Source organism: Lactuca sativa, chromosome 8, assembly GCF_002870075.4.
Source record: "Lactuca sativa cultivar Salinas chromosome 8, Lsat_Salinas_v11, whole genome shotgun sequence".
NCBI lineage: Eukaryota > Viridiplantae > Streptophyta > Magnoliopsida > Asterales > Asteraceae > Lactuca > Lactuca sativa.
In genome coordinates, this window is record NC_056630.2 from 134212253 (window position 1) to 134231743 (window position 19491).

Consider the following 19491-nt stretch of genomic DNA (forward strand, 5'->3'; position numbering starts at 1 on the left):
TGAACAGCTTAATAAAGAATATAAAAGCAAAAATATGCAACTAGGAATGAATGTACCTGATAAATTGCAGAAATTTTGATTTTGATGACGAATGTTGACGAAAAATTTGAATTTCAGCAACTCCGCCGATCCTCTGATTTCCCCAAGCTTGCTTGGAACTGCGATCATCTCTTTATTGAAAGCATAAAAAACTAAAAACTACTCATCGGGTTGCCTCCCGAAAAGCCGCCCTTTTTTAAGGTCGTTGGCTCGACTTTGCCCAACCAGATTATTAACTGGTGTGGTTGGGACTTCTTTGAAGCTCAACTTTTTTCCTTGTGACTCCAGATCCCTTCAAATATGGCAATATGGGTAGATCTGGAACTTGTTCAGCAAACTAGAAAGACTCTAAATAGTTATCAAGTAAGTCTTTCAGTTGATTAAACTTCTTTCTCTTTCTGGCCTTCTTTTTCTTCCCATAAATCTTCTCTTCCTTTTCTTCAAACTTTCTTATTTTCAGTTTCATATCTGAAATCACTTCAACAGAATTCATCACTTTTTCCTCTTCTCCTTCAAAAAGTTTGTTTCTTTTCAACTCAATCTCAGCCCCTTCAGATAACTTCTTTTCAGGTTTATTATCTTTTACTAATTTCTTTTCAACAACCAAGATCCCTCCTTCATTTTCCCCAAGCTTATCTTCAGCCAGCTCCTTGGATATATTATCAGATGAATTCCTGTCTAAATATTTTTCTTGCACAGAGACATTAGAAAACTCACAGCAGCCCTCAGAAAAAGGACTACTGGTACCCATATAATTGACAAAAACATTTTCAGGAGGAAAATCATCATTATTAATTTGAAATTTAACCATCATTATTAATTTGAAATTTAACCACTTCCTCATCAAACTCCATTGAAATCATGCCATTAAAAACATCAATTTTCGTTTTTGCAGTTTTCATAAAAGGCCTTCCCAAAATAATAGAGTTCGCATCTGAAGTGTCCAAGTTTCACATGTCCAATATATAAAAATCAACGGGAAAAATAAGCTCACCCACTTGGACAAGAACATCCTCAAGCACACCTTTTGGGTGTACTGTTGAATGATCCACCAACTGGATGGTGGTCCCGGTCTTTTGCAAAGATCCCAATTTTAATTTTTCAAAAATAGAATAGGGAAAGACATTAACTGAAGCTCCTAAATCAAGCATGGCTTTTGGAAAATTAAGTTTCCCCAATTTACAAGGAACTGAGAAAATCCCCGGATCCTTGCACTTTGGAGGCAAACCTTTTTGTAAAATAGAAGAGATATTTTCACCAGCTTTTACAATCTCATTAAATTTCATTTTTTTCTTTGATTTGCATAAATTTTTAAGAAACTTAGCATAGTGAGGGATATGTTGGATAATATCTAAAAGTGGGATATTTACCTTAGCCTTGCGAAGAATTACCATAATATATTCATCATCTCTTTCGCGCTTCGTACTCTTCAGTCTTGATGGTAATGGAGGTAATGGCTTGTACTCCTTCAGAATTGGCTTGGGTAGTGTTGGAGTTTCTTTTTCTTCCAGATTTTCAGATTCTTCTTCAACCAACACCTCTTCAAACTCTTCAGCTTCAGCTTCTTTTTCTATCCCTTCCACATCTCCTTCTTCTATCAGAACCTCTTCAAACTCTTCTTCATCTTTGTTTTCTAGTTCAGATGAGCTTGGGTCTTCAAATGTCTTTCTGCTTCTCAAGGAAATAACACTCACATTGTGCTTTGGATTGTTTTCTGTATGCCCTGGTAACTTTCCTTAAGACTCCAGACGACCCACAGAAAGTGGCAAGTTGAGACACTTGTTGCTCCAGATTCTTGATACTAGCTCTAGTTACGGTCTGGAATGCTTGGGTGCTCGTGGCAAGACTCTTCACTATATCTTCTAAGGCCATGATGGAACTACTGGGTTGATGTTGCAAACGTTGTTGGAAATTCTGGTGCTGAAAATTCTGTTGATTCTGAAAATTTTGTTGAAAACCCGGCTGCTGAAAATTTTGTTGCTGCTGAAATCCAGGTGGAGGGTGAAATTGTTGTTTCTGCTGATAATTATTCTGAATATTTTATTGGTAGCCCCCAACAGCTTTAACTGCAACTGTATCCTCTTGCAATATTGGGCACATATCTGTAGGGTGATCAGCCTTCAAGCAAATCCCACATTGTTTCTTTGCAGTGACTTTTTCCTTAGTCAAGAGCAAAACAACTTTCGTCAATTTAGATATCTGAGCTTCCAGATGAACATTGCTGACTTCCTTAACACCCATTGGTTGATCTGGATACCACTCGTCTTCATTCCCAGAATGTTTATACTTGATCGCTAGCTTTTTGATTAGCTCTCTGATTTCAGTTGGGGTCATGTCTGAAAGTGACCCTCCATTTGATGCATTTATAAGTCACCTCTCCATGGGTATCAAGCCTTCACAGAAACACTGGTACAATTGATATTCACTAATGCCATATTAAGGGCATCGAACCAACAGCTTCTTGAACCGCTCCCAATAAGTGTGGAGAGCCTCTCTTTTGCCTTGCTTTATACCAAGAATCTCTCTGCTCAGGTTTGACACTTTCGCTTCAGGAAAATATTTCTCTACAAAAAGTTTGGCGAGTTCATACTAGCTTGTTATTGAACCAGACGGGAGGTCATATAACCACTCTTTTGCTGCATCTTGAACCGAAAAGGGGAATGCCCTTAGTTTGATCTAGTCTCCAGTAATTGCATGTGGCTTCATTCCAGAACATACCACATGAAATTCCTTGAGGAATTTATATGGGTCTTCGTTTTCTAGTCCTCTAAACGTAGGGAGAAGGTGTATCAGCCCAGATTTAAGCTCGAAGTTTTGGGCTTCCGGAAAAGTGATACAGAGGGGCTGCTGATTGACCTCTTGAGTGGCCCACTCTCTAAGGGTCTTTTATGCTTCGTCTCCACTCTTGGTTGATCCTTCAGATTTGGTTTCTGAAGAGTCTGTGGTTTCAGTTTTAATGGAAGAGGGTAGGGAGTAAGTTTTATATGGGCTGTTTTGAGGAGAAAACGGGGGTACTTTTGGAAAAAACGGATCTGATTCGTTCCACAAGGGAGTGCCTTGTGGTGTGGAGGTTTCTTGAGGTAGGGAGGATGATGAACTAAAAAGACCAGCTGATTTTTCTTTCTTGCTGCCTCTTTTTTCAGTCTCCTTGCAGTTCGCTCGATTTCTGGATCAAAAGCTAAAGGTGTACCTGAACGAAAAGTTGTTGGCATAAAACTATTAAAAAGCATCGTGTCCCCGGCAACGGCGCCAATTTGTTAACACGCTATCACGCGCGTATTAAACAAGTAAATTTATCACTGCTTGGAATGCACTAAAAAGATAACATAGGGAAGTCGGGTTGAATCCTCAGGGACACAGCCTAAAAGTCAATGCCTTTTTGCATCAGGCACAATCTAGTCAAGAAGAAATTATTAAGAAAGGGATTTGAATTAAACTAAAAACTAAAATTGCAGTGATAATAAACTAAACAAAAATCAATAATAGAAACGGTTTCAGCTCTGCTGTGACTTTCTTAATCATGCAATCAACCTAGATCTGATTATTTGAGATGCATTCTATCAAAGCTGGTACTGAGAAAAACTAGCAAGCTCTAGTAATTTCTCTTTTACCTAAATTAGTTAATCAAAACAAGCTCTTCAATTAACCCTAACTTTTTACTATCTAATCAAACAAGCTCTTAATTAAGATCAGAAAAGTTGCATTAAGTTCTTTGTAAAATTCTCAGCAACACCCAATACTTCTCACAAGCTCGGAAGCGTAAAAGTATGATTTTTACAGTTTATACCAGAGTTAAATCCCAAAACGGAACCAATCTGATACTTGTTACTTTTACCAATTTATTAGAACAATTACGGATTCTATTAATTGATTAACTAGAATGATAAAACCCTAGCTAGGTGATCAGACTAACAAGAATTCAAATCAAACATTCATTAAGCTCAAAATTGAAGAATCTAGATAGAAACAAAAATCAAAAACCAGATCTATTGATCAATCACATGAAAAGTACTTGTCTTTTGCAGAACTGAAACTAGGGTTTAGCCAGACATGGATAAAATCTGATAAAAACAAATGAAAAGAGACATCAAACTACTAAATCTTACTAAACTAAACGTAGGAGATGATCCACAGTCTTCAGATCTTCAGAAATTGTTGAAATCGGAGAAGAAACGCCTCCAAAATCGTATTTTCGTCGTTTGGAACCTCTGGAATCATCAACTTAGGTTACAGGAATGCTATCAGGGTCAATTTATACATCCAACAGCAAAAACGGCGCACCTGCGATTGCATGTACACAACCTGCGATTGCGGGTTTTGAAATAAACGCGTCTGGTGCCTTTTTAATGAAGTAGGATATTATTTTGACACTTTTTGGCCAACCTGCGATCGCATGTACACAACCTGCGATCGCAGGTATTGAGTTTTTACTCCCGGATGAATTTTGGGCACAATAGAACCTCGAAGGCAACCTGCGACCAAACCTGCGATCGCAAAAAGGGTCACCTGCGATCGCAAGGAGACAACCTGCGATCACAGGTTGTGCCTATGATGTCCGAAATTTCGTCTACTTTTCAGATCATTTTGAATCGCGTCAATCGGAGTAACGGTTCTCGAGATATGGTTAAAATACTGACAACAACATCCTTTAACTTTAGATTGCATATTCTATCTTCGTGTGATCAATTCAATCGAATGTTTCTTGACCAAAGCATCTTCCAAACATTCCTCATAATCCTTCATAAGTCCCAAGCTCCATTTTAAGCTCCAAACGCGCATCCAACTGCTCCCAAAGCACTGCTCCACTCAAACTATCTGAAATTGACATAAAAACATGAGCAGTACGGGAATTCTATCAAAATACTTGAGCTAAACATTATTTAAATAAATGACATGCAAATGTACAAAATATGATGCTAAAATGATGATAGAAACTACCCTATAAGATGCATAAAATGACATCTAATAGCAAGTAATCCATTTTTAATTGGGCTATCTAGGTCCAAACATATATCATAAACTGATTAAAAACTTGAACTGCATAACTTATATCAGGCCTAGTTACTATAAGATAAATAAGTTTTCCTATAAGTTTTTGAAATTTGTTATATTACTGACATATTCAGAATTATCATCATAATCTCTATTAAAAACAAAATTTACCTCCAAAGGTGTTTTAACAGGTTTACATCCCAACATTCCAAATTCAAGCAATAATTCCAACCAATATTTTATATGATTTAAACAAACACCATTATTTGTAAGCAAAACTTCAATTCCTAAAAAATATTTCAACAATCCTAAATCTTTTATTTTGAACTGAGACTTAAGAAACAATTTAACATTTTCAATTTCTATATTGCAATTTCCAGTTAAGATTATATCATCTACATAAACCAATAAAATAACAATAGTGTTATTTTTGGACCTAACAAACAAAGAATAATCGCTTATACTTTGAACAAATCCAAACTTGGACAAAGAAGAACAAAACTTTTCATTCCATTTTCGTGGAGCCTGCTTTAGACCATATAAAGACTTTATAAGCTTACATACTCTATTATCATTTTTAGTATGATATCCTTCAGGTAAATTCATATAAACATCCTCAATTAAATCACCATACAAAAAAAGTATTGTTGACATCAAGTTGGAAAAGAGGCCAAGAATTATTAACAACAATACATATAACAACTCTAACTATAACAATTTTAGCAACTGGAGAAAAAGTCTCCTCATAAACCCTCTCTTTGATTATACCCTTTAGCAACAAGTCTAGCCGTATACCTCTCAACCTCACCATTTGACCTATATTTAATCTTATAAATCCAATGACAACCAATAGGCTTTCTACCTTGAGGTAGATCAACTATATCCCAAGTATGATTTCTGTATAATGCTTCCATTTCTTCATTCATAGTTTTGATCCAATTAGGATTAGATGAAGATTATGAATAAGTTTTAGGTTCAGAGGTTTTATTAAGATTAAACACAAAGCATCTATTTTCATTAGTTAAAAATGAATAATTCACAGAACTTTCATGGCTATATTTATGTGAACTTTCTACAACAGAATCATTAAATCTAGCTGGTAAACGCACATTCCTACCAGATCGAGTAACTCCTAATACATGATCATCAGAAGGATTATTTGGTTTCACATTACCATCCTCAACCACAGTAGAGGAAGCATGAACATCCACATCAATCCGAGGCACACGTGCCTCGTCACTCTGGTTGCTGACCTCACTAGATGGGGTCTCAACCAAATTGTGGACTACTCCATCACCATCAGATTGAGGGGTTACTCCTAAATCACCTACACTAATGTTTTCTTGTAGAGAACTAGAAGCTAATGGCTCGTCACAGGAAAATGGGTCACATGGGTCATCAAAAAACTAGATTTATCTCCAAAAGAAGATTTAAGCATGAAAAAAATATTGAATCATAAAAGTTTACATCCTTGGAAACAAAAACAAGATTTGAATCAAGACCTAAAACTTTATAACCTTTTTGTTAAGAAGAATATCCAAGTAAAGCACACTTTTCTGCACATTCAGAAATTTTATCCAAATTATTTAGTTTTGTTGAAAAGAAAAGACAACCAAAAACACAAAGCTTATCAAAACTAGGAAAAAACTTATACACAAGTTCATATGGAGAAGCTCCATTTAAAACTGAAGTGGGTGTGCTATTGATTAAAAAATACTTAAGTTAAAATTTCTTTCAACAACCCCATTTTGTTGGGGTGTGTGAACATGTGAAGTCTGATGAATAACACCTTTATTAATGAAAAAGGATTTAATGTTATGATTTAAAAACTCGATGCCATTATCAGACCTCACCTTTTTAATTTTAACTTCAAGTTGATTGAACAAAATATTAAAAAATGCAGTAAGACAAGTAAAAACTTCACTTTTAGACTTTAACAAATAAACCCAATTTGCCCTAGTGAAATCATCCACTATAGTAAGGAAGAACCTAAAACCTTTTGAAGTGATCACCCTATAAGGACCCCACACATCTAGATGAATTGGTTCACCTAAGCAAGATGACTGATGTTGACTGGAAGAAAAATAATTCCTGGTTTGTTTGTCCTTCTGGAAAACTTCACGAGGTAGTAAAGACTCAGTATCAAAGTTAAGTTTTGATTTTAAAGATTTTAAGGCTTGATCAGATGGATGACCAAGTCTACTATGCCATGTTAACTTAGAAACATAACACACAACAGAGTTAGAACTAAAAGAATTACCTAAATGTACACTATCTACATAATAGAGACCTCCATACTCACTACCATTACCCACCATCTCCTTGGATTGTAAATCTTGGATTTTACAACTATGTTCATTAAACACAACCTCACACTTACTATCTTTACAAACTTTGTGAATAGACAACAAATTAACACTAAATTCGAGAACAACAAAAAATATCAAAAAGAGTTAAGGAACTAGAAACATTAATATTCCCAATTTTTTTCAATTTTAGCACTCGTTCCATTAGGATGACTAACATAAAGATTAAGTTTGGTTACATCCATAGTATCATATAAAAGAGACTCAGAAGCTATCATATGTTGATTAGCTCCTGATCAACAATCCACTTATTACAATTAAAAGTTGAATTGTAAGCATTGAATAAGCAAGTACTTGCCATATTAGCACTATCAGATGCCTCCTTATTGCATTTCTTTTCACTAATCAGATTAATAAACTTGACATACTGATCCTTAGTAAGTTGATGAAACTCAGATTCTCCAGATCCAGATGATCCAGAAGGAACAGAAGATGAATTAGCATTGAAGCTTTTACTTTGATTGTTCTAATTTACCTCATTCCTAGGTTTAAAATCTTTGGGATACCCAATTATCTTATAACATTTTTCAATAGAATGCCCTTTTAATCCACAATTCTTACATTGAATAGCCTGACCTTTGTTTTTATTACCAGTATTACCAGAAGAAAATCTATTGTTAAATTTACTGTTAAAAGCAGCATGTTGACTCTTGGAAATGGGTTGAAAGTCATTAGACAGAGGCCCATTTCTTTGAAGTGATTCTTCACGAGATATTGTTGGAACCTGAAAGTGAACCTCTAACAATCTCTAACCTTTTGAAGTTAAAAAAAAAACAGTCTCAATTCTGAAATAGAAGATGGTGCGAAATCAGTTTGCAGTCTGGAATAAAAGCTTACGTCTGGAAGAGAAGATTATGATTTTGTGTGCCGAACCAAAATGAAGGCATTCTGGAATAAATGTTTTGTCCAGAATGTTAACATGTCTGAATCAGTGTTTTATCCATTTGTATTAATTAAATTTGTCATTTAGCTTGATGTAACATATCATAGGACTAAATCTATTTGAAAAACTTAGATAATTAGAGTGTCAGGAGTAACTCTATTGTCCGGTCCTATGTATGTAATTGGTTTGTATGATGTATCGTGTTCTCCTATTTATAGGAGTTTTCTATGACAAATCAATTGACGGATTATTCAAACATAATTATACTACTTCAGCTTTCTTCATCTTCTATTCTCTTCAAGTCATTTACTAAAACATTCTCTTTGTTCTTCATTTATTATCTTTACATTGATCATATCACTCTTCATTTATGTCTTGAATATTTTGTTGAATACATTAACTTAGACTTGATTGGTCTTACCGGACTTGACTGGAACATTCCTTAGCTAGCAGACATTGATCTTAAGCATTAACTCAAGGTTTGAGTTTTCAAACCTTGTCGTTGCGCATCAGATCTTTTGTTCTCACAATTGGTATCAGAGATTTAGTGGTCGTCCTTTGAATCCATAAGATCAAATTATAGTTGGTTTGAAACTACCTTGGTATTTCAACCATTGTTGTGTTTAGGATAAAAGTTCTTCTATATACCACTTTTTCTTGACGATATCTCAACTTCAATAGCTGCTACTAATTCTCAAAAAATGTATTCAATGCAAATAGCAAATAGTGTGGGTTGCCATTCTCGTGCCCCACAGCTAGTTGTTGAAGAATATGATCATTGGAAAGTCAGAATGGAAAGGTTTTTACGAGATAAAGAGAAAGGTGAAGCTATCTGGAGATCCTTCAAATAAGGTCCTCATGTTCCAGTTAGAACAATAGTTAGAGATGCTACTGCTCAACTCATGGGTCAAGATAAACAACGCCCAACTCCTCTCACTGCTGACGATATCGAGAAGCTGCATGCTGATCAAGTGGCATTTTCTGAAATGGTGTTTGGTGTTCCACCATCTCTCTTTGAACACATTAAGCTGTGTAAATCTGCCAAAGAGATTTGGTACACTCTTCAAGATTTGATCGAAGGTTCAGAAAATATGAAAGACAAGCGTCTGACATCTTTTGTAAATGAGTTTGACACCTTTACAACAACTCCTGGTGAATCAGTTTCCTCAGCCTCCAATCGATACTGAATCGTAGTCAACAACATGACTGCTCATGGGGTTGTCCGAACTCCCTTGGAGTACAATCTTAAGTTCATAAACAATCTTGGTAAAGGATGGGGAAACGTGAAGTCTTGTCTTCAAAGCAATGGATCTCTGAAGAATTCGAAGCTTTACCAATTATTTGATGAACTTCAAGGTCATGAATCAAACGTTGCTCATACCTTAAGAGAACTCTCTGGAGGTCCTCTTGCTCCGGTCAGTTCATTTGAATCCTCTATTCCAAATCCGTCCATCTTGGACCCTCTCAAAACCATTTTTCCACTTACTCAACATTCCTTGCCTACCCTATCTACTCAGAACTATCATGTTGACGGTACTCTTGATTCGGAAGCCATGGACTCTGAACTCCATTTCTAGCAGGAGTTCGCACTACTCTCCATGAAATACAAATGTCCTTTTAATCCCTCTCATAAACCTTATCACAATCGTTTTCATGCTCTTCATCAAAACAATCATTAACCTTACTCTGCTCCACAACAACAATCCACTCCGGAACACCCACCAGCCTACAAACCAAACATCACTAAACCCAACTCCACCCCGGAATCTCAGAAAATTCTGAAATCTGACAAACCAAAAGTTGTGTGTCATAAGTGTGGACATGCAAACCATTTTGCAAAAGATTGTCTGGCTGATATTCCACAAAAATTGAAGATCAAGGATTCAGCTTACTATGCCCGAATAGCACAAGAGATGGCCGAAAGTGAAAAGGAATTTGTCACAACTGTGTCTATAGATGTGGAAAGATATTGGTCATCCGGAGATGATGATAATGATATGACTACTGGAAGAAACATGTGTTTGATGGTGAGACTAACCATTGAGTGCGATGAAGGCTATTTTGGTCTTTAGGGTCAGAAGATGAAGATGATGTTGCTGAACCAAACTACTGCTACATGGCCATCAACGATCCACCACGTCGAAGCATCGTTCAACAGGTAACATCTATGGTTATTAATAATAATTTTGATATGACTCTTTGTGAATCTTATCTGACACAGATCCAAACAGATATGAACACCATCTATAGAGCCTATGAGTCAGCCATAGAAGCCAGTGAGAAGAAGGACAGTAAATTGAGTCGTCTTAGGTTACGTTTCGAGGATAAGAAATTAAAAATAGAGTCTTTAGAACGAGAACTTGTAATGTCACAAGATGAATGTATCATTCTTAATGACAAATGTGAAATCACTTATTCCGAAAGAAATGTTTTGATTTCTGATAACAAACGTCTCAATGCCAAAATAGATGCTTTGCATAATTCTATTGACTTGCTTGAAGCAAATGAACGAATGACTCACAATTTTCGTCATCCTTGGTCAAAATCTCCCGGTCTTAGAAGTGAGTTTCCGAAACCAGTTGTTCGTCCCTTGAAGGAGTTACAAAATCTGACCTTTATGGGAGATGTTCTGAACCATAAACATTCAGATACACCTGTTTCTCCCTTGTCACCCCTTCATGAGACTTCTGACCATTTTGCATCTTTGATTCCTGAGTTTAAACCCATAGTTGTCAAGTGTCCTGATTCCACATCACTTTCGCCTCTGACAAACCTGGACCTGAATCGGACCACTGAATTCCACCACAGTGTTTCAAATCACATTGATTATGTTCCGAAACACAATCCTCCCAACAACTGTGTTGTTGAGGAAATTCTTCCAGTGACAACTGAATCTGGTACTTCTAAGTTTACATGTGCATCCTTAGATGATAACATTGAAACTACAAGCAATGTCTCCATGGATTCTTGTGACTCAAATTCTTTGGTAACCTCTAAAACAACCTTGGTGCCCACCAAGCCCAAGTTTGGCAATCCTTCAAGTGGTCAGCCATCCAAGTCAACATCTGACCAAAGAAAGAAACCCTCGTTGAATCGAAAATATGTCATTAGTCCTAAAAAAGAAACCAAAAATTCTCTCAAAAAGGAAGTTAAGCCAAGACAAATTTGAGGATTCCTTGAGAACTCTAAAGTAAGTGTATCTCGGAATGTTATTCCTCAACTCATAGTTAAACTCCCTCACACCCACTAAGATTCTCAAGAGGCCTTCCAATCCTCCCAGCCTTGTAAAGCAAAAGAAAGTGGTCAGTCCTACTCCAAAAAAGTCTAGTGTAAGCACCAAATCTGTCTGAAACAACTCTCCTCGGACCGTTTCACCCGTTTTCATTGCTAAAGCTAATGACACAATTTTTAAACCTCAACCTACAAACCCAAATATGCCATAAACCAAAGCTAAAAGAGTTAAGAAAACAATTTTTCCAAAATCTTCCAAACAAAACCTTGTTTGGAAAGTTAAAACACACAAAGATGTGACAACAACTCTGGAAAACACAGTAGTTCCCACTACTCCGGAAGTTAAAACTCCGAAGAAAGTTGTTCTGAACTCTCATGTCATTGAGTATGACTACTAGATAGATGAAAGGACAATGGCATTATGTTTATTTCCTAAGGAATATCGAAACAAACCTTCCAAACCATCTGTTTCTCAGAAGTCACTACCAAAACCCAAGACTCGTGCCCTTGTCCCAAAACCTAACTCGGAGCCTAAAAACTCCACATCTCACTAATTTTTGCAGGCACTCTGTACGTCAGAGCAAGAGACAATATGGTATATTGATAGTTCTTGCTCCATGCACACGACGGGGTAGAAAAACTTTCTGCGAGATCTCAAACTTTCTCCTAATGTTGGTTACGTGACATAGGGCAACAACTCCAACTCTCACATTCGTGGTTATGGCATCCTCATCAATGGAAACTTCTCTATTTCAAATGTGACATATGTAGCTGACTTGAAGCATAACCTGATAAGTGTAGCTTAACTCACTGACTCAAATCGGCGTGTTGAATTTTGCAAGAAACATAGCTACGTAATGACCGAAGACAGAAAAGAATGTTTGATCAAGTCAAATCACAACAAGAATATGTACCCACTTGACATCAACATGATCATTAGCAAACCTCAAATCTGCCTTATTTCCAAAGTTGTTCCTGACGTCAGTTGGTTATGGCACCGAAGGCTTGCTCATCTAAACTTTCGATACATGAATGATCTTGTGTCCGGTGAAATGGTAAGAGGACTGCCACTCCTCAAATTCGAAAATGATCACTTATGTGTTGCATGTGAGTGTGGAAAGCAGTTAAAGAAGGGTCATCCTGTCATCATTGAAAAATCAATCTTGGAACCATTGGAACTTCTACACATTGACTTATGTGGACCCTCAATTGTAGAGAGTCTTCATCACAAGAAATACATCCTTGTGATTGTTGATGACTTTACAAGATTCACATAAGTATTCTTCCTTAGACTAAAGTCTGAAATAGCCTCTGAACTCATCAATTTCATCAAATGAATAGAATTTCTCATCAAGCTTCCGGTTAGAAGAATCCGAAGTGATAATGCCTCAGAATTCACCAATGGCTCCATTAAAAAATACCTCACCGAGTTGATGAAACCGTAACTTTAATATAATAAAATATTACTATTGCGGAACGAACACTATTTGATACAGAGTAGACGAAACAGTACTGTGGAATTAACACTACTTTGTTGCAGAGTTGATGAAATAGTAATGCAAAAGTTTGTTGGAATACTATTTTTTTTTGTCTTATACAAACTTCATAATAAACACATTTCAAAATAAACTCCATTCATTCAAATCGAACCACGAAAAGTATGTTCCGTCTTCGTATTTCGTCCATTGGTTTTGTGAGTCTTGCATCCATTGGTTTTCTATTGCTTACGTCCCTAAGTTTTCTGTCTCATGCGTCCCTTGGATTTTTGCCTCCTGCTTCCATTGGTTTTCTGTCGCTTGCGTCCCTTCGTCTTCTCTCGCTTTTGTCCCACTTCCTGAAGCCCTACTACGTTTTCTACTTTTATTTTGCTTCTTTAGGACAATTTCCTTACATGTCCTTGCATTATGTGTTGTACTATGGCATCTACTATATCTTCTTATTTTCGGTTCCTCACCTTGTGAAGGGATATAGTTGGTATGTTTCAGTCTACGTGCTTGACGTATTTCCATTATTGGAGGGTTAACAACCATAAGGTCATTAGGAACCTCCCAATCACCATGTTCTGGTAGGGGGTAGACGACCTCCTCGTAAGTTCTTCAATATGTTTCAATTTTATAAGCATCTATAGCCATATGCCCACAATTTTCATTTTTCAAGTGCATTAAAACCATTATCACATGACCACAAGGAAAACCAGTTAGTTGCCAAAATTGTAAGAACAAGTCTTTTGCCTCAAGTCAATTATGCCACCGCTTTTGAAGTCATGGACTTTATATGTTGCATTGTCAACACCATATACCGACCATCATGTTATCTCGTCTTTATTTTTTTAACCATAGCTTCGGCCCACTTCGTAAGTATTGTTGTAATTTTTTCTGTTAAAACAATGATATATCATTATATATGACATTTATCGTTCAATTTGACAAAATTTTAGTCATACTGACAGCCACCCGACGTTGGTAAAACCATTTTTGCATAAGTGCGCGGAAGAAATCAAGAAGTGGTAATATAGGCAACTTCCTTGCATGTTTTCATACAACATTCATGGACTATGCATTGTTTAACGTCAAATAATCGTACCTCATGGTTGTGCAATGGGATCTGGTCCATTTATCATGTGGAATTTGACTAAGCTACGCCGCTACATCTGGTCTAAGAATACAAAGTCTCCCCCAATATTGTTCAAACTTATTGGTATTGTAAGTTCTTACAAGCTTCCAAAACAAAATTGTTGTTTTCTTTATTTTTTTCCAAAGGTGTGCACTATGCTTCGTATTAGATAAAAACCACACAAGCCATGTTGAGCATTTGGAAAAATATTTTGAATACTTACAACAATTGATGCAGCCATATCCGTTACCAATGTCAGACCTTCCAAATCACCATTGCATTCATGTAGTTTTTCAAGGAACCATGTCCAAGAATCCGTTGTTTCTTTTGGGCAAATTCCATACCCAATAAGCAATATCTGATTGTTGCCATCCATGACAACTGCATGCAATATGGTGTTTTTGTACTTTCCCTTCAGATGTGCACCATCCATAATAATAACTTTTCTACAAAACCCTCTGAAAGCACGTATCTGCAACAATTTATTTTGTTTATAAACACTATATATTTACAAAGTTTAAAATTTACTTTATGTATTTACCGCGCAGCCAATCGCGAAAAAACAATACTCGAAGCAATCCTCCAAATCTGTTTGTATGTATGCCACAGTCCCAGGATTATGTTTCTTCAAGTTGTGAAAATAATCTAGAAGTTTGGAGAAACTTTCTTCGGGGGTCCCCGTCATCAATACCATAGCAAATTCTCTAGCATGGCATGCTTGTGAATAACTCAAATTAATTTCCAGCAACACATTCATATCTCTAATAATATCTTTAGGCCTCCAAACTCTCAAACTACCTTGACCCATAATGTCATGTATTATAGTTCCCACAAATTCACTAGTTGCTTGCCTATGATTTGGGTATATAAGTAATGCAGAACATGTGTGCTCCTCATTAAAAGTCTTAATTTCAAACAGTTTAGTTCCTTTAATGAAAGCTGCATATAAACAGCAATGACAGTTTTCTTGCAAACAAACAACCTTGTATCAAGATTTGCTTGATTTTTGAACCTTAATTTGAAACTTTTCTTTAACCGCTTTGAATTTAATAGAAGCTGTTAGGTCTTTTTTGGTGTTATAGGTTTGATTCACATATATTTTATCATTCGGACCTAAACTGTGAAATGGTCCAGGTTCAAGAATAGGTTCTGGACAATCAAGAATAGGAGGAATACAATACCAGGGATTAAAAGCAATTTTTCGTTGCGTGTACTCATCTTCCGACCAACCTTCATTTGATTTTTCTTCAGATAACTGATCATCAAAATCAGGTACTTCTCTAAACTCAAATACATTTTGGTGTTCTAATTCTGTCATGCGCAAATTTGGTTCATTATCATTATTTGATAGAAACTTATCAATAAATGAAACTTTCTTTTCATAACCCACTCCCACATCATTTCCTCGTCCCCTGGACCGGTTTCCACTACATTGTCTATCTCCACGACATTTACTAGTTTTTGCTCCAATAAATTGGCTTTCACCACTGGCTGTTCTTCAACTTCTCCATCTACCACCGATAAATACAAATGCACTTTCTGCTTTGTTTCAGATATTACATGTTTTAAGGTGATCTACATCTGATTCATTTGCAAGCTCCATGACATACCCACACTCCGAGTGTTTAAAAGACAAATATATATATATATATATATATATATATATATATATATATATATATATATATATATATATATATGACTATTGAGCACACCCCCTTATTTCTAACCATTTGTAATAAAATATAATGGTCAAACTTAGGAGGAAGATTTAAACAATAGTTTTTCACATTATTTCTAACGTAAACCGCATTTCAATTAACTGACTGCAACAACCCTCTCGTATACAGAATAATAAAACTCATTTTTACAAAACTCTCTCCACAAAGATAATGAAAAAACGACTTCTACTGATTAAAACATTCATAAAATTGAAAAAAAAAAGTCGTTTATGGTCACTAAAAGGCATATAAAACGAGAATAACTTTAAAAAATCATATATAATCGTCAATTATTGCTTAAACACGATTAAAACTACCATTTCCACAGAGAATTAATGAAATCCGTAGATGTAAAGATCCACGGAGTCGTCTCTGCGGATCAATCAATAACCTATTCCTCAGAGCATTAATAGCGATATGCAGAGACGTTTATGCGGATCTTGTCGTTTATTGCTGCTACCTCATATCCGCAGAGATGTCCATTGACCCTTAGAGTAGATAAAGGATACGCAGATATTATGGTTATTCTACAAAACATTAATTTCATGGGCAAAAAGTTAAAAGATCCTCCCAAAATTGGTTATTTGAAGAAAATTCTCATGATTCTATAGATACTGTTTCAATTTTACATGTGAGAATATACGAAATTTAGGATTATTTTTTGGAAAACCTTATTTTGGGATAATTTTTTAAAATAAAAAACTTGTAAAAATTAATCGAATTTAGAATTATAAAAATATAGAATAGACATTGCGTAGGGTCACCATCATATTGACATATTCCTTGAAGATATTGAATATCACGACCTTCGATTTCCTTCCATTTTTTCATACCTCGCACACCATTTGATCCGATTCCCCCCTTTTCTCGATTCCTCCCTTAAACACTGATTCTCCTCTCTGTAAATTTTCGCAAAAGATTCGACGTTTCTTCGAATTCTAACAACATATTCCCTCTCTTTTTTCGCTTTGAATCAATCCTATCATCCGAATTGAGAATACCCTTTTCCCAGTTTATACCTGAAAATCAATATCAGTCTCGATCAAAGATGTTGGATACCGGACTTGAGCTTGTATCCTGAGACACTGCAATTACGTCTCGGTATCTGCTTGAAGCGATCTTGATTGGTGCTGAAGGAGTTAGGGTTTTGCTTTTATTTGAAGTTTGGTTGCGATCAGTGACATGAAGATCGAGGATTTGGATGATTCTTCCGATTTGAGAATCATTAATCGTACCGTCGAGTATGATTCTAGACGGCAGATTGTCGCGGTTGATGCGAAGAGAGCGTTAGTCGGAGCCGGTGCTCGGATCCTGTTTTACCCTACTCTTCTGTACAATGTTTTCCGTAACAAAATTCAAGCCGAGTTCAGATGGTGGGATCAAGTTGATCAGGTATATACTCGATTTCCATCTATTATTGTCCATTTATTTACGCTAATTGATGTGTCCTGCTATGCTTCATGATCTCGACAACTATATGTTCTCCAAATTTTCTGTTAGGGTTTCTTTTGGTAGTTGAAGATTCAATAGTTCCTGTGTTAATTTTGGTTGTACTGATCATGTACATGATATTGATTGCTTGTAAGAATAACTTTGTCAGTAATCTCAATTAAAACCAAATCTGGTCGATTTAATCATCCTATTCATGGTAATGGATCATTGGACATATTGCCGCTATTCAAAATAGCGGTTGACTTTCTAATAGTTGACCAGTTGGGGAAACTTGTTATTTAGCCCAAAGCTAACCAAAGTTGATACTCAATTATCTTCTTGTTTCTTGTTCATGGTGCAATCTAAATCTTTTTTTTTTTTTTTTCTTAATCAACCAGTTTCTTCTTCTGGGTGCTGTTCCATTTCCAAAAGACGTCCCTCGATTGAAGCAGCTTGATGTTGGTGGTGTCATCACTCTCAACGAGCCATATGAAACTCTTGTTCCAACTTCTTTATATCGCGTAAGCTACCATTTTATATACTAATTCATAATCTTTCTGTAACCATGTTATCCAATTATCTCACTGTTCTATAACGTTCTAGGCCTATGACATAGAGCATCTTGTCATCCCCACAAGAGATTACCTATTTGCCCCTTCATTTGTTGACATCGACCTAGCTGTAAATTTCATTCACAGTAAGTAAAGTTAAACAAACCCTATCAATCACCTTCTAACAAAAATATTCTGTATTTGGCACTAGTTTTGTATATATGTATTAATGTATATAATGTTGACCTTTGGTTTTATTTGGTTACACAGAGAATGCAAGCCATGGTAAAACAACTTATGTACACTGCAAAGCAGGGAGAGGAAGAAGCACCACAATTGTTCTTTGTTACTTGGTATCCTGAATTCTTACTCTTTACATAAATAAAATTTTGTGTATAGATAAGTTCATGGTGTAACATAACATTTTGATTTTGCAGGTTGAATACAAGCAGATGACTCCAGCTTCTGCTTTGGAATACGTGCGATGTAGGCGACCTAGAGTCCTCTTGGCTCCATCTCAATGGAAGGTAAGCTTCTGTTGTTCCTTTTTTTTTTTTTGACTTAATGGATTAAGCACTTAATATGGGTGTTTGTTTTTGACAGGCGGTTCAAGAGTATGGTCAGTGGCGCAGGAGTAAAATGTCAAAAACGCCCTCGGGTTCGGGGGATGCGGTGCTGATAACGAAAGCGGATTTGGAAGGGTACCGGAGTCCATCAAGAGGGAAAGAAGTGGGGGTGAGAGTGGCAAAAAGTGGTTTGATGATAGCAAAGTTATCGTGTATCTTTGCTTCTTTGAAGGTTTCGAATTCGAGAGGTGTAACAACAGTTCCTGTTAGTTTGAAACTAATAACAGAGACATCTGCTTGTTAGTTTTTATTTTAGTTGACAAGTTTAGAGAGGGATCAAAGTGGAAAATAGTGAGAGAGCTGTTTTCTGTGATTCTGTGAATCTTGGGGATGGTTTTGGTTCAAGACAGGAGGAGATGAGGAAATAATAATGATGGAAGAAAAGAAAAAAAGACATGGATGCTTTCTTGGCATCTTCATGGAATGAATGGGTGTATATATTTATTTTGTGACTCGTGTTTTGTTGTTATTTGAATAAGTCGTTTCGTGCTTCAGTTTTTTTTTTTTTTCTTTTGTTTGTGGTTGTTTACTTGATTGATGATTGGATGCATGGTATGGTAAACTTGTAGTTTAACGCAGTTTGATATGCATCAGTAATGACAAGATCAATAAAATACAAAAATACACTAATATATTTAAAAAAATTATGTTATTTCAAAACAAAGTAAATTTTCATATTTGCTCTAATAACAAACTAATGTCCTCTAGTGTTTGGTAGTTGGTATATCACAAGAAATCCTATTCTTATGTCGGTTGGAGCGAACCCACAGCACCTGGGTTTATGTGGTGTCTTCCCATGATATTTTTTTTTGTTTAATTTCTTATTAAATTGTAAATATATCAGAAAATTATATAAAAAAATATTAAAATTCATGGTTTTTAATTTTATATATATATATATATATATATATATATATATATATATATATATATATATATATATATATATATATATATATATATATAGAGAGAGAGAGAGAGAGAGAGAGAGTTAGAAAAAATCATTCGTTAAGAACGATCCATTAATATTTTATAACA

General features: G+C 35.8%; 2 protein-coding genes across 2 annotated transcripts; one reads left to right on the plus strand and one right to left on the minus strand.

Moving 5' to 3' along the window:
* Window positions 1-989: 989 nt before the first annotated feature.
* Window positions 990-1911, minus strand: LOC111918358 (uncharacterized). Its single transcript, XM_023914031.1, has 2 exons — window positions 1817-1911; window positions 990-1707 (listed from the first exon to the last, which is right to left on the minus strand). Exons 1-2 carry the CDS (start codon window positions 1909-1911, stop codon window positions 990-992), a joined length of 813 nt encoding a protein of 270 aa, XP_023769799.1.
* Window positions 1912-16643: 14732 nt separating this feature from the next.
* Window positions 16644-18947, plus strand: LOC111918374 (phosphatidylglycerophosphate phosphatase PTPMT2). The gene is made up of 6 exons (XM_023914046.2): window positions 16644-17237; window positions 17675-17797; window positions 17880-17973; window positions 18098-18180; window positions 18265-18354; window positions 18431-18947. The coding sequence occupies exons 1-6, from the start codon at window positions 17028-17030 to the stop codon at window positions 18695-18697; spliced, it is 867 nt and encodes a 288-aa protein (XP_023769814.1). The 5' UTR covers window positions 16644-17027; the 3' UTR covers window positions 18698-18947.
* The last annotated feature ends 544 nt before the right edge of the window (window positions 18948-19491 follow it).